This window comes from Chelonia mydas, chromosome 14 (genome assembly GCF_015237465.2).
Source record: "Chelonia mydas isolate rCheMyd1 chromosome 14, rCheMyd1.pri.v2, whole genome shotgun sequence".
NCBI lineage: Eukaryota > Metazoa > Chordata > Testudines > Cheloniidae > Chelonia > Chelonia mydas.
The window spans coordinates 42,372,806-42,384,860 of record NC_051254.2 but is presented as its reverse complement, the minus strand read 5'-3'; the positions used below and the strand labels follow the sequence as shown (position 1 = coordinate 42,384,860).

Here is a 12,055-nt window from a genome sequence, read left to right as displayed (position 1 = left end):
CACAGACAAAGGGCCGGGGACTCAGAGGTGTCAAAAAAGTTTCTGTATTGAGTTTCAGAGTAGCAGGAATGTTAGTCTGTATTCACAAAAAGAACAGGAGGACTTGGGGCACCTTAGAGACTAAGTAATTTATTTGAGCATCAGCTTTCGTGAGCTACAGCTCAGCATCCGATGCATTGAGCTGTAGCTCACGAAAGCTTATGCTCAAATAAATGGGTTAGTCTCTAAGGTGCCCCAAGTCCTCCTGTTCTTTTTGTATGGAGTTTGGTGATTAGAAAACAAGATCAGATGGAACCGGAGCCCCAGGGGAACCACTCCCCATTCACAGCTCTCCCCGGCGCCCCCTGCTGGGAGGATGCAGGGTGTCAGGCCGCGGGGCGCCCCCTGCTGGCCCCCTGCTGGCGGGACGGGGCTCTCAGGCAGCCCAGCTTGTTGCGCAGCGAGTTCTTGATGACGGCGGCACTGCTGGGCTGGAACTGGGACTGACCCACGGAGTAGGCTGAGGGGGGAGAGAAAAGTGGGGTGAATGGCAGAAGGATCCTCTGCCCCGGAATACCCTTATGATGGACCAGTCCATTATAACCCCCCCCCCGGGCCAAATTATTGCCTTGCCCTCCCGGGCTACACCATGACCTCAGCCCCCACCCAGGCCGTACCACTATTAACGCCCTCAGGCTGTACCATAACCTTGCACCCCCTGGCCGTACCACTGCCTGCCCAACCTGAGCCGTACCATCACCATGACCTCCCCCACCCAGGCCATACCATTGCCTGACACACGCTGCTGGACCATACCATCATCCTGCCCTACCCTGGGCCATACCATCATTGCCCCCCCTAGGCCATACCCCTGCCTGACCCCACCCACTTGGGCCATACCATTGACTGACCCTGATCCCTGGGCTATATCATCATTACCCTGCCCAGTCCACCCTACTGCCTGCCCCTAGGCCATACCATCATTGTCCCACCCAGTCCATACTACTGCCTGACCACGCCCCCCGAGCCATACCATCATTGTCCCTCCCAGTCCGTACTACTGCCTGACCTCGCCCCCCCGGGCAATACCATCATGGCCTCTCTCAGTCCATACTACTGCCTGACCACGCCCCCCCGGGCCATACCATCATGGCCTCTCTCAGTCTGTACTACTGCCTGACCCCGCCCCCCCGGGTCATACCATCATTGTCCCTCCCAGTCCGTACTACTGCCTGACCACGCCCCCCCAGGGCCATACCATTGCCTGACGCCCCCGGACTCACCCACGATGGCGCTGACGACGGGGGGGCTGAGGCGGTGCAGCCCGTTCTCCCCGGACAGGTTGCTCCGTGCCTGCTCCTGGCGGGAGAAGAAGACGTCGAGCAGGAGCCGGGCCAGGGCCGTCTGGCTGCGGGCGCTGGAGCGGGCCAGGGCCAGCTGGGTGGGGTAGAGGAACACGCCCCCTCCCGGCACCAGCTCCTGCATCTGGGGGGCAGGGAGGGGGAGGGGAGCACAGAGGAAAGTGGGGGTGGGGCAGTAGGGGGAGGAGACTGTTATAATAGGGACCCCTGGTCCCCCACTCTCCCCCGCCCCACTCCCTGCCCCTCAGCTCACCCCATGTTTCCGAGGTAGCGCAGGGTCCTCATAGAGCCCGGGCTCCGGTCGCACGGAGCTGCCGTCCACCTCCCCGGACGGCTCCACAACGCCCCCTGCAGGGGACGGAGACAGGAGTGACCACTTGCTCCCATGCTCCTCCCCGAGAACCCAGGCGTCCGAGCTTCCAGCCCTGTCCCCTTGCTCTGACCCATCAGACCCCACCGTCGTCCTAGAGAACCCAGGCGTTCGGGCTCACCAAGTCTCTGGGCCAGCACAGCATTCTGAGCCTCCATCTTGGCGTATTGGTCCCTCAGCACCTCCAGTTCCTGCCGCATCCTCTCGCACTCAGGCCTGGTGCAGAGCTCGGTCGGCCCTGCCCGGACACCTGGGTCCACAGGGCCAGGGGAGCAGGGAACCCCGCAGCCAGAGCTGTCCACGTGGGGGCAGTCGGGGGAGGAGTAATGCCAGGTTTCCGAGGATGAGGTGCTCTGGGGGGTCACCCGACCCTCGTCCTCGGACACCTGGGTCCCCTCAGGGTCGGGCACTGAGGTGGTGACGTCATCGGCGTCACCTCCTGGAATGAGACAAGAAACATTCACTGAATGAGACTTCTTGGCCTCTAGAGGAATGGGACCCAGGCGTCCGGGATGGCAGTGCAGCGCTCACCCCAGGGGGCTGGAGACCAGGACAGGAAATGGGACCCAGGCGACTGGGACAGCAGTGCCGGGCTCTCACCCCTAGGGAGCTGGAGACAGGGATGGGATACGGGGACCCAGGTGTCCAGCACGGGGGGCAGCACCCACCTGTGTTGTGTTTCCTTCTCTCAGAGGGCACTCTGTCCCGTCTCCATGTCGCCACCTGGCGGTGGGGGGGCCCCCGCAGTGTCCTGGCCCCCCAGCTGCTCCTGGGACACCCCCCGGCTCGGACCTGGATCCACTTCAACTCCTGCCTGTCCCCTGCGGAGAGAGAGACAGGATGGAGGGACGGACAGGGGGTGTGGAGAGGATGGAGGGAGGGAGGGAGGGACGGACAGAGAGGTGCAAGGGGGGACAGAGGGAGGGACGATGGAGGGAGGGACGGACAAACAGGTGTGGTGGGGACGGACTTGGCTGCGTCCGGACTGAGCCGTGGGTGGGACGAGGGGGGAGGCTGGTGCAGCACGGTGCCGGCCTCCGGGGGGCGCTCTCTCACTCACCGCTGAGGGCCAGGATGCGGGCGCGGTTCAGCCCCTTGAAGAGGGGGCACCGGGCCTCCACCTCTTGACCCGGCCGGTAGCGGGTGGGGTCCCGGCTCGGCTCGCTTACCGCCGCCAGCTCGATGATGCTGGAGAAGCCTTCGTCCAGCCAGTCCACCAGGGCCAGGTGCGCCGGCATGGAGAGCACCCCTGGGGAGAGACGGGGTGAGCCCCCTGTACCCCCGCCCAGCCCCCCGCCCCAAGACGGGGTGAGCCCACCGTATCCCCTGCCCAGCCCGAAGATGGGGCGAGCCCACCGCGTTCCCTGCCGAGCCTCCAGTCCCAGCACCCCCTGCTGAGCCCACCCGGGCACCCTCTGGGGAGAGATGGGGTGAGCCCACGGCGCCCCCTCATCTGCCACTGCCTGCCCAGCCCCCTGCCAAGCCCCCACTCTACTGCCCCTGCCCCACACCCCAGCACCCCTGCCCTGGCAACCCCACACAGCCCTGCTCCCCAGAGCACAGCGCCCCCTACCCCACTCCCTACAGTCCAGCACCCCCTCCTGAGCCCCCGCACCACTCCCCCTACCCCAGCACCCCCTAGCACGGTGCTCCCCACTGAGCCCCCTGCCCCACTCCCTGCAGCACGACACCCCCTGGCATCTCACTGGGGCATGGAGGCCAGCCCTGACTGCCAGGGGAGAGCGCCCCCTACCAACTCAGACTCCTTGGCCCCTGCAGTCCAGCTATGGGGCCTGTTGCATTAATGCTAAATATTGGGGTGAGGTCCCCCAAAGGCCAAGGGCCCCTCACGGTCCTGTCATGGCCCCCTCCCTGCCACCCATTCTGCAGTAGGAAGGTACCTGGGTTTCTCCTTTTGCCTGCAAATTCTGCTCCTGTCTTCTCTGTTTGCGGCCAGCTGCAAAGGCTGCTGGGAACGGGGGGGCAGAAAGGGGTGGCGTCCCCCGTTTCCTCTCCCTTCTCCCCCCCAGCAGTGGCACCAGCTGCAATCGGCCCCCAGGGGTCTGCAAACAGTTTGCAAATGGGACTGGAGGGCGGGGGGGGTCCCTCTGAGTTAGTGGAGAGGGGCTGCTGCTTGGGGGGCTCTGGGGGCCTGGGTGGGAGGGATCAGCCCTGCTGGTGCAAAGCATTTGCCAGATGTTTGCAGAGCATTTGCAGCTGGGGGGAGGGATGTTAACCCCTGGGTGCGCAGGCTGCAAGCAGGGATGGGGATTCGGGGAGTGTTTATGGGATTGGGGTGGGGCTAAAGGGTGATCATTTCGATAGAGAAGGAGGAGCCAGGGAGAGAACCCAGGAGTCCTGGCTCCCGGCCCCCCCTGCTCTCACCACTAGACCTCGCTGCCCTCCCAGAGCTGGGAGAGAACCCAGGAGTCCAGCTCCCAGCCCCTACCCACTATACCCCACTGCTCTCTCTGTAAAAGCATGACTGCAGACTCACCCTGCCTTCCCATTGGCTGGCACTGCATCCCCACCCATCTCACGCCATCCAATCAGCAGCCGGTTTTGGGGTGAAGTAGCCAATCCCGAACCTCAGGGCAGAACCCAAGACAGTTAAAGGGGCAAGACCCACGGCAGTGACCTCACCTCAGGAAGGGGGATTGCGCAATACTCTTCAAGGGGGCGGGACTTCAGGAGCCACTATGACATCATCAAGCCACAGCTCTCAGCCTGGCCAGTGAGGTCATGGCTACTCTTAAAGAGGGCAGGGCCTGATGACATCACTAATGGGAGGAGCTTAGAGGAGCCCACTGAAGGCAGTCCAGTGAAAGGGGTGGAGCCTTGTCTGATGACATCTTTTTAAAGGGGAGGAGCATGGAGTTCCCTGATGACGTAATATTTCTTAAACAGAAATATCCCTTAGGACAAGGTATGTGAAAAGGGGTGGAGCCTGATGATGCAAAAAGATCTGTGGGCGGAGCCTGCTGTAAGAGTGTTTGCAGGGGCAGAAAGTTAGTGAAAGATGAGGTCATCCTGAGCAATGGGCGGAGCCTGATGAGTAACATTTAAAGTGCCAGGACCCCATTGGACAATGATGTAACACGAAAGGGGCCGTGCCTTCCACAGGGTGAGGTCATAGTAAGTGTTTGATGATGCAATATTATTTAAAGGGACAGGCACCATTCTGTGCAAAAGAGAACATGGACCACACTGAAGGGACCGACCGGGCACCCGCTCCCACCATCCCCTCTGGGGGCCCTGAACACACCACCAGCAATAAGGGAGCAGACAAGAGAAACTGGGTCATAGCTGAGGGCCCGGACCCCTGGCCTCTCAGCCCTGCTGTGGCCTAGATTGCTCGGGAGAGTCTGAGGAAGTCATATCTCTCCGTGCCTCAGTTTCCCCACATGTGGAACATGGATCGATCCAGGCATCTGGGGCCTACATGGGAGCCCAACTTCTGCTCCCGGGTGTGTGTGTGTTGGGAGGGGGGCGGGGGGGTGCGAAGCAAAAATCGACCGAAGCATCCAGAAGCCAGGACAGCAGCTCAAACATCTACAATGGGCAGGGCGGGGGGGTGCGCGGAGATGAACCCGGGCATCTGGGCCAAGAGAAGACGCTGGGCTGGAGCGGACTGACGACCCCGCCACAAACAAGAACAAAAGTTCGTAACCAGGCTCCAAACTTTTATTCTGCCCGAGTCTTCGAGCCACGAATCAAACATACAAAAAACCCTTCAGCCCCCTCAGCCCAAACCCTAAAAAAAAACCTCAGCCCCCCACCCCCCCGTGAAATGGAGAGGAAATTCAAACACCCCATAACTCTTCCAGAGTTTTGCCCGCTGGGAAGCTGGTTAACGGCACCCCAGGAGCTCAGTCTCTGCCCCCGCCCAAAAATATGGTGGGGGGACTAAACACCCCCTTTACAGAACAAGGAGAAATTAGAGTTTAAAAATAAAATTGAGGGTTAACTGGCCATGGCCCTGGAGGTGAAAGAGGGGGGCTGGAGAGATTCAAACCGGAACTAAAAGGGACCCCCCGCAAAATCTTTTCCCCAAAGGGGGAGGGACACAACAAACCTAGGAACTGCCCCGATATTCATCCCATGAGAGATAAGCAGCTCAGGGAGCACACAGAATCCAGGTGTCCTAGATCTGGGGCTATTGGGGGGCAGGGGGATTGAACCCAGGCATCCAGGGCCCTAGAAAGGGCACAGCCCCACCCAGTTCTCTTGAGTAGAAGCTGAGCCCCCATGCAGGGCCCCGGGTTCCCCTCTGCTCTTCCTGTTCCCTCCTGAGCACAAGCGCAGACGAACCCAGGAGTCCGCAGGCCTGGGCTTGCATAGGATGAAAAGGAAGAACCCAGGCCTCCGGGCTCCTGGATAGGGGCTCAGCTCCTGCTCCCAGCCAGGACGGGGAGCAGCCACGGACCCAGGCATCCGGGAGCACCAGTTGCCCCATGGTCCAGTGGCAGGAGTTGCTGAGCAGGGAGGATTTTACGGCTGGCAGGGAAGCAGCCGGGTAGGGCAGGTCTCTGCCCAGGGCCCCCTGCGGCAGGGAGGGGGGGGCGTGTTTTGGGGGGGGGGGGGGGTCACTGCTTCTGCTGCAGCGCCTCCTTGCGCGCGGCGTCCTGGAGCAGCTGCGTGTCCACCTCGTCCGCCGGCAGCTGCACGTAGCGCACCACCGAGCCCCGGATAAAGCAGTTCTTCACCGACAGCTGGGGAGAGAGAGAGAGAGACCGGGGTGAGGGGGAGTGGGAGTGTGTGTCAGAGCCCACTCCCCACTTGTGTCCCCGCCCCCCTGGCTGGGGTGGGGGGTCAGCATCTGCCCCGCTGCAGGCTGGGAGGATCAGACCCCGTCCCCTATGCCTGTGGCCCCGCCCCCTATGCCTGTGGCCCCGCCCCCTGAAGGCCACAAGGATCAGGCCCCGCCTCCTGTGTCTGTGGCCCTGCCCTCTGCTGGGATGGAGACCAGGACCCCAAACCCACCCTGTGAGAGAGGCCATCAGCACCTCTGATTCCCCCCCCCCGCCCCCTCAACAACCTCCCGCTGCCCACACACTCCGCCAGCAGGGCCCCCTCCACCCCTCCCAGGGTGGGGGGGCCAGCCCCTTACCATGTGGGGGTACTTCTCCGGATCCGTCACGCTGATGTCGGTCAGCTTGATGTTCAAGTACTGGCAGGACAGACAGACACACGGACGGTTAACACCCAGACGGAGGGGGGCCAGCGGCTGCCTTCTGCATCGCTCTGCTGAGAAAGCGGGGGGCAGAGGATGGGGCACAGGGCCTATCCCCTCTCGAGGGCGCTGGCTCCCATCTGGCCCCAGAGCAGGGACTAGCTGGCTTGGGGGAAGAGGGGAGTCCGCAGGGGGCCTTTCCCCAGTAGGGGGCACCAGCTCCGATGCAGCCCCAGGGTGGGGGACAGGCTGGCTCAGGGGTGGTGGTGGGGGGGGATGCAGTCTTTCCCCTCTGATGAGGCCCCAGGATGGGGCACAGACTGGCTTAAGGTGAGGCAGGGGGGAGATGGGGCCTTTCCCCTGTATGGGCACCGGCTGTGATCTGGCCTCAGGGCAGGGGACAGGCTGGTTCGGGGGGCAGGATTGGGGGGCACCGGCTCCGATCCAGACCCGAGGGGTGGGGGTGGGGGGGATCTCCTGGGCCAGGCACACTAAGGAGGGGACACGCTCTGAAAATAACCTGGACGTTTCTCACCTGATCCACAGAATGGAGGGTCCCACAGATACTGCAACAGAGAGGGAGGGGTGTTACCACGGGGGAACGGGGCGCAGTGGTTACAGCGGTGAGGAGTGCGGGGAGCCCGGACTCCTGGGTTCTACCCCAGCTCTGGGAGGCGAGTGTAGCCTAGTGGGTTAGAGCAGGGGGGGTCTGGGAGCCAGGACGCCTGGGTTCACTCCCCGGCTCTGGGAGGGGTCTGGGGGGTTAGAGCCTGGACACCTGGGTTCACTCCCCAGCTCTGGGGGGGGCAGTGGGGCCTAGTGGTTGGGCGGGGGGGCTGGCACCAAGACTCACCTCAGATCGTTTTTCAACTCCACCACCACGTCCTTCCCCACCAGGGATTTGAAGAACGAATAGAAAAGCTGTGGAGACGAGATGGGGCGGGGATGGGGCGAGGTGAGACCCCCTTGGAGAGACAGAGACATCACTGCTCCCCGCCCCCCCGACTGCCCCCTTTGTCCAGGGCACCTCACCACCACCAGCCTGCGGCCACCCCATGGCTCCCTGACCCCATCCTCCTCCTGCTCAGCGTCCGTCCCCCCGCTGGTGCCCCCACCCCAAACCCTGGGGCCAGCCATCGGGCCGGGGGGGGCTGATGCATGTCAGCACCCGGGAGCCCCTCCACGCCTCTCCCCAGGGACTCACTGGCACGCAGCTTGGGGGGGGGGGTCCCCCATGGCATCCCCTCAGCCAGCGGCTCTCAGGCCGGCTCACCCGCCGGGTGCCCCTGGCAGGCCCCCAAGGCCGGCTGGGGGGTCCCCCCTCGTCTCCAGGCTCGCTGGGAGGCGGCTCCTCTGTGGCTCTCCAGCCTGCCCCACGACTCTTCCCCGTGCCCCCCGCCCTGAGACTGCTACCCCCCCCCGGCCTCCAGCACTTGGGGGCGGGGAAGAGTGGCGTGAACCAGTGATCACCCGCCAGCACCATCGCTCACCCCCGCACCGGGCACCAATGACAATGCCCCCCCAGGCCCCCAGGGGGCCCCCACTTGCCTCCAGCAGCTGGAGAAGTGTAGGACACTGTTCACCGAGCCCCCCCCCGCGCATCCCCCCAGCTCCCCCCCCCGCACACACACCCCGCGCATCCCCCGGCTCCCCCAGCCCCCCCCCCCGCGCATCCCCTCGGCTCCCCCCCCCCGCACACACACCCCGACTCCCCCAGCCCCCCCCGCACACACCCCGCGCATCACCCCGACTCCCCCAGGCCCCCCCCCCCGCGCATCACCCCGACTCCCCCAGGCCCCCCCCCCCGCGCATCCCCTCGGCTCCCCCCCCCGCACACACACCCCGACTCCCCCAGCCCCCCCCGCACACACCCCGCGCATCACCCCGACTCCCCCAGGCCCCCCCCCCGCGCATCACCCCGACTCCCCCAGGCCCCCCCCCGGCGCACACCCCGCGCATCCCCCCAGCTCCCCTGACCCCCCCCCCGGCGCACACCCCGCGCATCCCCTCAGCTCCCCCCCCACCCCGCACACACCCCGACTCCCCCAGCCCCCTCCCCGCGCATCCCCCAGCTCCCTGCGCGTTTCCGGGCTCCCCCCCCGGTCCCCGCGGCGGGGGGGTTCCCCGGGGGCAGTGACGTCACGCCCTCACCATCCCGGCGGCGCGAGCCGCGTGGAGCAGCCTGAGCCCGGCAGCAGCGATCGGGCCCGGGCCGCGCAGGCGCACTCAGTGGGCTTCGTTCTGGCGCGCGCTCCGGCGGACGATGTGGGCGGGGCCGCTCCCTCGCCACGTGACCCAGGACCTGGGCCGAACGCGGAAGCGGGGGGGGCCAGGGGAGGGGCCGCTCTTAAAGGGGCCGCTCCCTGTTTCTCCTCTTCTTAAAGGGCCGCTGCGTGTTACTCAAGCTCTTAAAGGGGCCTCTCCCCAATACCCAGACTGGCTCTAAAAGGGGGCCCCGCCCATTTCACTCTCACCCCCCAGCTCCTGCCCCCCGCTCTCCATGCAGCTCCCCCCACCCCCGCCAGCCTCTCAGGGGCCACCGCGAGCCCCAAAACAGCGCCAGGGCCTGTCCGACTGGGAATCGGTTCAACCTGCCCCCAACGTGGGGGCCCCAGGCTGGCCTCGGCGTGTCTACCCCCCAATGACGCCTGGCTGGCTACAGCCCCACATGGGGTCACCATTTGGCCAGAGGGATCCTACATCACCTGGCAAGGGGCCCGATGCTGGGCCCGGCCCTGGCCAAGCACCTGTCAACCTCTCCCACTGGTGGATCCTGCCCCACGTAGGGAACTGGGGCGGGGTGAGGGGGATGGACAACTGGCCCTTTAAGATTCAGGGGCCTGGAGGGGGACAAATGGGGTCTAATCCCCCGAGAAGGGGCTGGTGTCACCGTGTCCCCATGCCCCTGCACGTGCAGCACCTCGCTCAGTGGGGGCCGTGGTCAATAGGGGTCTAGGGCAGCGAGCCAGGACTGCTGGGTTCTTCTCTCAGCTCTGGGAGGGGAACGGGGTCTGGTGGTTAGAGAAGGTGGGGAGGGAGCTCGGAGCCAGGTTTCTAATGACAGGAGAGAAGGTGATCAAGAGCTGGATGGGAAGGTGGGGAAAAATTCCAGTGTCACCTTAGATCCCTTGAGCAATCGCGCTCCTGGGGAAGCTGAAGCCAGACGCCCACACCTGTGCCAGCCAAGACTGGATCTACCAGCCCTGGTGGTAATTGTGAAACCTTCGCTTCTCTCCGTCCCCTATTATACTCCAATACTTGCCTAACAGTTCGGAGCACAGGGCTCTTCTCTGAAACCTGTAACCAAAAGATAGGTAAGGGGAAGACTGCTGCTATTTCTAAGGTTCAAAAAATCCAACGGTAAGGAAAGCTTTCTCAAAATTAACACGTGTTATACTCCAATGCTTGGCTAATAGCTAGGAGAAAAACACTCATTGCTAAAACCTTGAACTAAAAAACAGCTGAAGAGACGACTGAATTTTGCTGCTCCTGCTCAGGTAAAAAATAAACCCACTCTTCAGAAAAGCTGCAACAAAATGACTATGTGTTGTGCTCAGATGCTTGGCTGACAGGTAGGAGTAAAATGCTTATTTCTAAAAACTTCTTCAACGAACCCAGTGGGTTTCAACCTTTTGTCATTTGCGGACCACTGCAAAATTTCGAGCCGTGAACCCGTTTTCTGTGGACCCCCGGGGGTCCGCGGGTCACAGATCGAAAACAACCGTTCGATGGTAATAACCACCTTTGGCGGACCCCTTGGGCAGAGTCTGTGGACCCCCAAGGGTTGGCGGAGCGCAGGTTGAAAACCACTGAACTAAACCACAGGCGAAAAGAAGAATGGATGTGTCTGCTATTTCGGAGGTAAAAATACCTCATCGGAAGCAAAACTGTAAAAAATACTTATTGCATTCAAATGCTTGGCTAACAGCTCGGAGGAAAATGTCCCTTCCAGTAAAAAAAAAAAACAACAGGTGACAGGGACGGTGATTTTTGTATTACTATTTTTATGGTTAACTTAAAAAATGAAGAAGAAAACCCATTAAAAATTAATGCTTCTAGTCAGTTCTTTGGTGAAACCTCAAGGTGACAATGGCTTGTAACCTGCTAATGGCTGAAGGGGAAGGGGATCTGGACACAGTGGGGTGGGGGGATATGTTGTAGGGAAGGGTGGAGGTGGCGGTGGAGAAGGAGATTCACCCACCCTCTCTCCCGAGCTTAAAGTTCCTGTAACCACCAGGTGGGAAACCCGTCCGGGTTTGGGATCCTAGATCGCTTCCCCAGTTGGCAGCTTCAGGCTTCAAACACCTCACAGCACGACCACAACGACCAAACATCCGGCAGATCCATGGAAGGGAAGGGCTGGGGGGCTGCCCCGTCACCCGACCCAGCGGCAATGGCTTCTGCTTTGAGGGCTGGTCCCAGCGTCCCTCAGCTGGGCAGCCGCCTCCTCTGGCTTCGGCCCCAGCCAACTCAACGCTGCCGCCCGAGCTCAGCTCTCCTGTCCCCCCATACAGAGCCCAGGGCCACCCGAGGAAAGGAACGCAACCCCCGAGGACGTACGTGTTCACGCGGCGCATAGCCAACCTGTGGAACTCACCGCTGGGGGCATGACCTGATGGGCAAAAGGATCACAGGGTTCAGAAAAGATATGGATACGTTCCTGGAGGACTGGTCCTTCAATTAGCCAAGATAGCCAGGGACATAAGCCCACACGAAGGGTGACCCTAACCCTCTGACTGCTAGAAGACACTGGGCAAGATGGACCATGCTCTGACCCCACCTGGGGGATCTTATATTCATGGGGCTATTGGCACCCAGGCCAGCAAACTCCTTTTTCTCCTCTCTTGATTGAGTCCGTCACAGGCTTCCTTAGTCAACCACGGTGGCCTGTGCTTTTGGTGAGGGCGAGCCTCCGTCCCGGCTGTATTTCCTGCCCTCCGGTTTCCTTTCCCCTCCCAACACGGGGAACAGCGTTTTATGGCCCCTCCCTCCCTTCCCCCCCAGCTCCAAACTTCGCTTGATTTTCACCAAACTGTCCCAGGACCGGTATGCAAATGAGGCCTGTCCCAACCAGTGGTTCCCCCCTCGCCAAGAGATGGCAGCGGTGAGCGCCTTGCGGTCTAGGGCTTCCGGGCATGGGGCTCGGACATGGACCCCAGGCAGCGGCTTCCT

At 62.5% G+C, this 12,055-nt stretch overlaps 2 protein-coding genes across 7 annotated transcripts; both read right to left on the bottom strand.

Moving 5' to 3' along the window:
- Positions 1-205: 205 nt before the first annotated feature.
- Positions 206-4,626, bottom strand: LOC114022023. 5 transcript variants are annotated; one of them, XM_043528928.1, is made up of 7 exons: positions 4,208-4,626; positions 2,771-2,959; positions 2,379-2,531; positions 1,832-2,149; positions 1,594-1,688; positions 1,263-1,464; positions 206-499 (listed from the first exon to the last, which is right to left on the bottom strand). In XM_043528928.1, the coding sequence occupies exons 1-7, from the start codon at positions 4,233-4,235 to the stop codon at positions 366-368; spliced, it is 1,119 nt and encodes a 372-aa protein (XP_043384863.1). In that variant the 5' UTR covers positions 4,236-4,626; the 3' UTR covers positions 206-365. The 5 variants fall into 5 exon arrangements, with proteins under 5 accessions (XP_043384863.1, XP_043384865.1, XP_043384864.1 ...); XM_043528930.1 differs by having other exon boundaries at positions 1,263-1,338; XM_043528929.1 differs by having other exon boundaries at positions 2,880-2,959.
- Positions 4,627-5,375: 749 nt separating this feature from the next.
- Positions 5,376-9,232, bottom strand: LSM2 (LSM2 homolog, U6 small nuclear RNA and mRNA degradation associated). 2 transcript variants are annotated; one of them, XR_006285929.1, is made up of 6 exons: positions 9,035-9,202; positions 7,737-7,804; positions 7,419-7,449; positions 6,821-6,880; positions 6,234-6,422; positions 5,376-6,196 (listed from the first exon to the last, which is right to left on the bottom strand). XR_006285929.1 is itself a non-coding variant. In XM_037914574.2 (5 exons), the coding sequence occupies exons 1-5, from the start codon at positions 9,035-9,037 to the stop codon at positions 6,297-6,299; spliced, it is 288 nt and encodes a 95-aa protein (XP_037770502.1). In that variant the 5' UTR covers positions 9,038-9,232; the 3' UTR covers positions 5,376-6,296. The 2 variants fall into 2 exon arrangements, 1 of the variants encoding a protein (XP_037770502.1); XM_037914574.2 differs by having other exon boundaries at positions 5,376-6,422; positions 9,035-9,232.
- Positions 9,233-12,055: the final 2,823 nt, after the last annotated feature.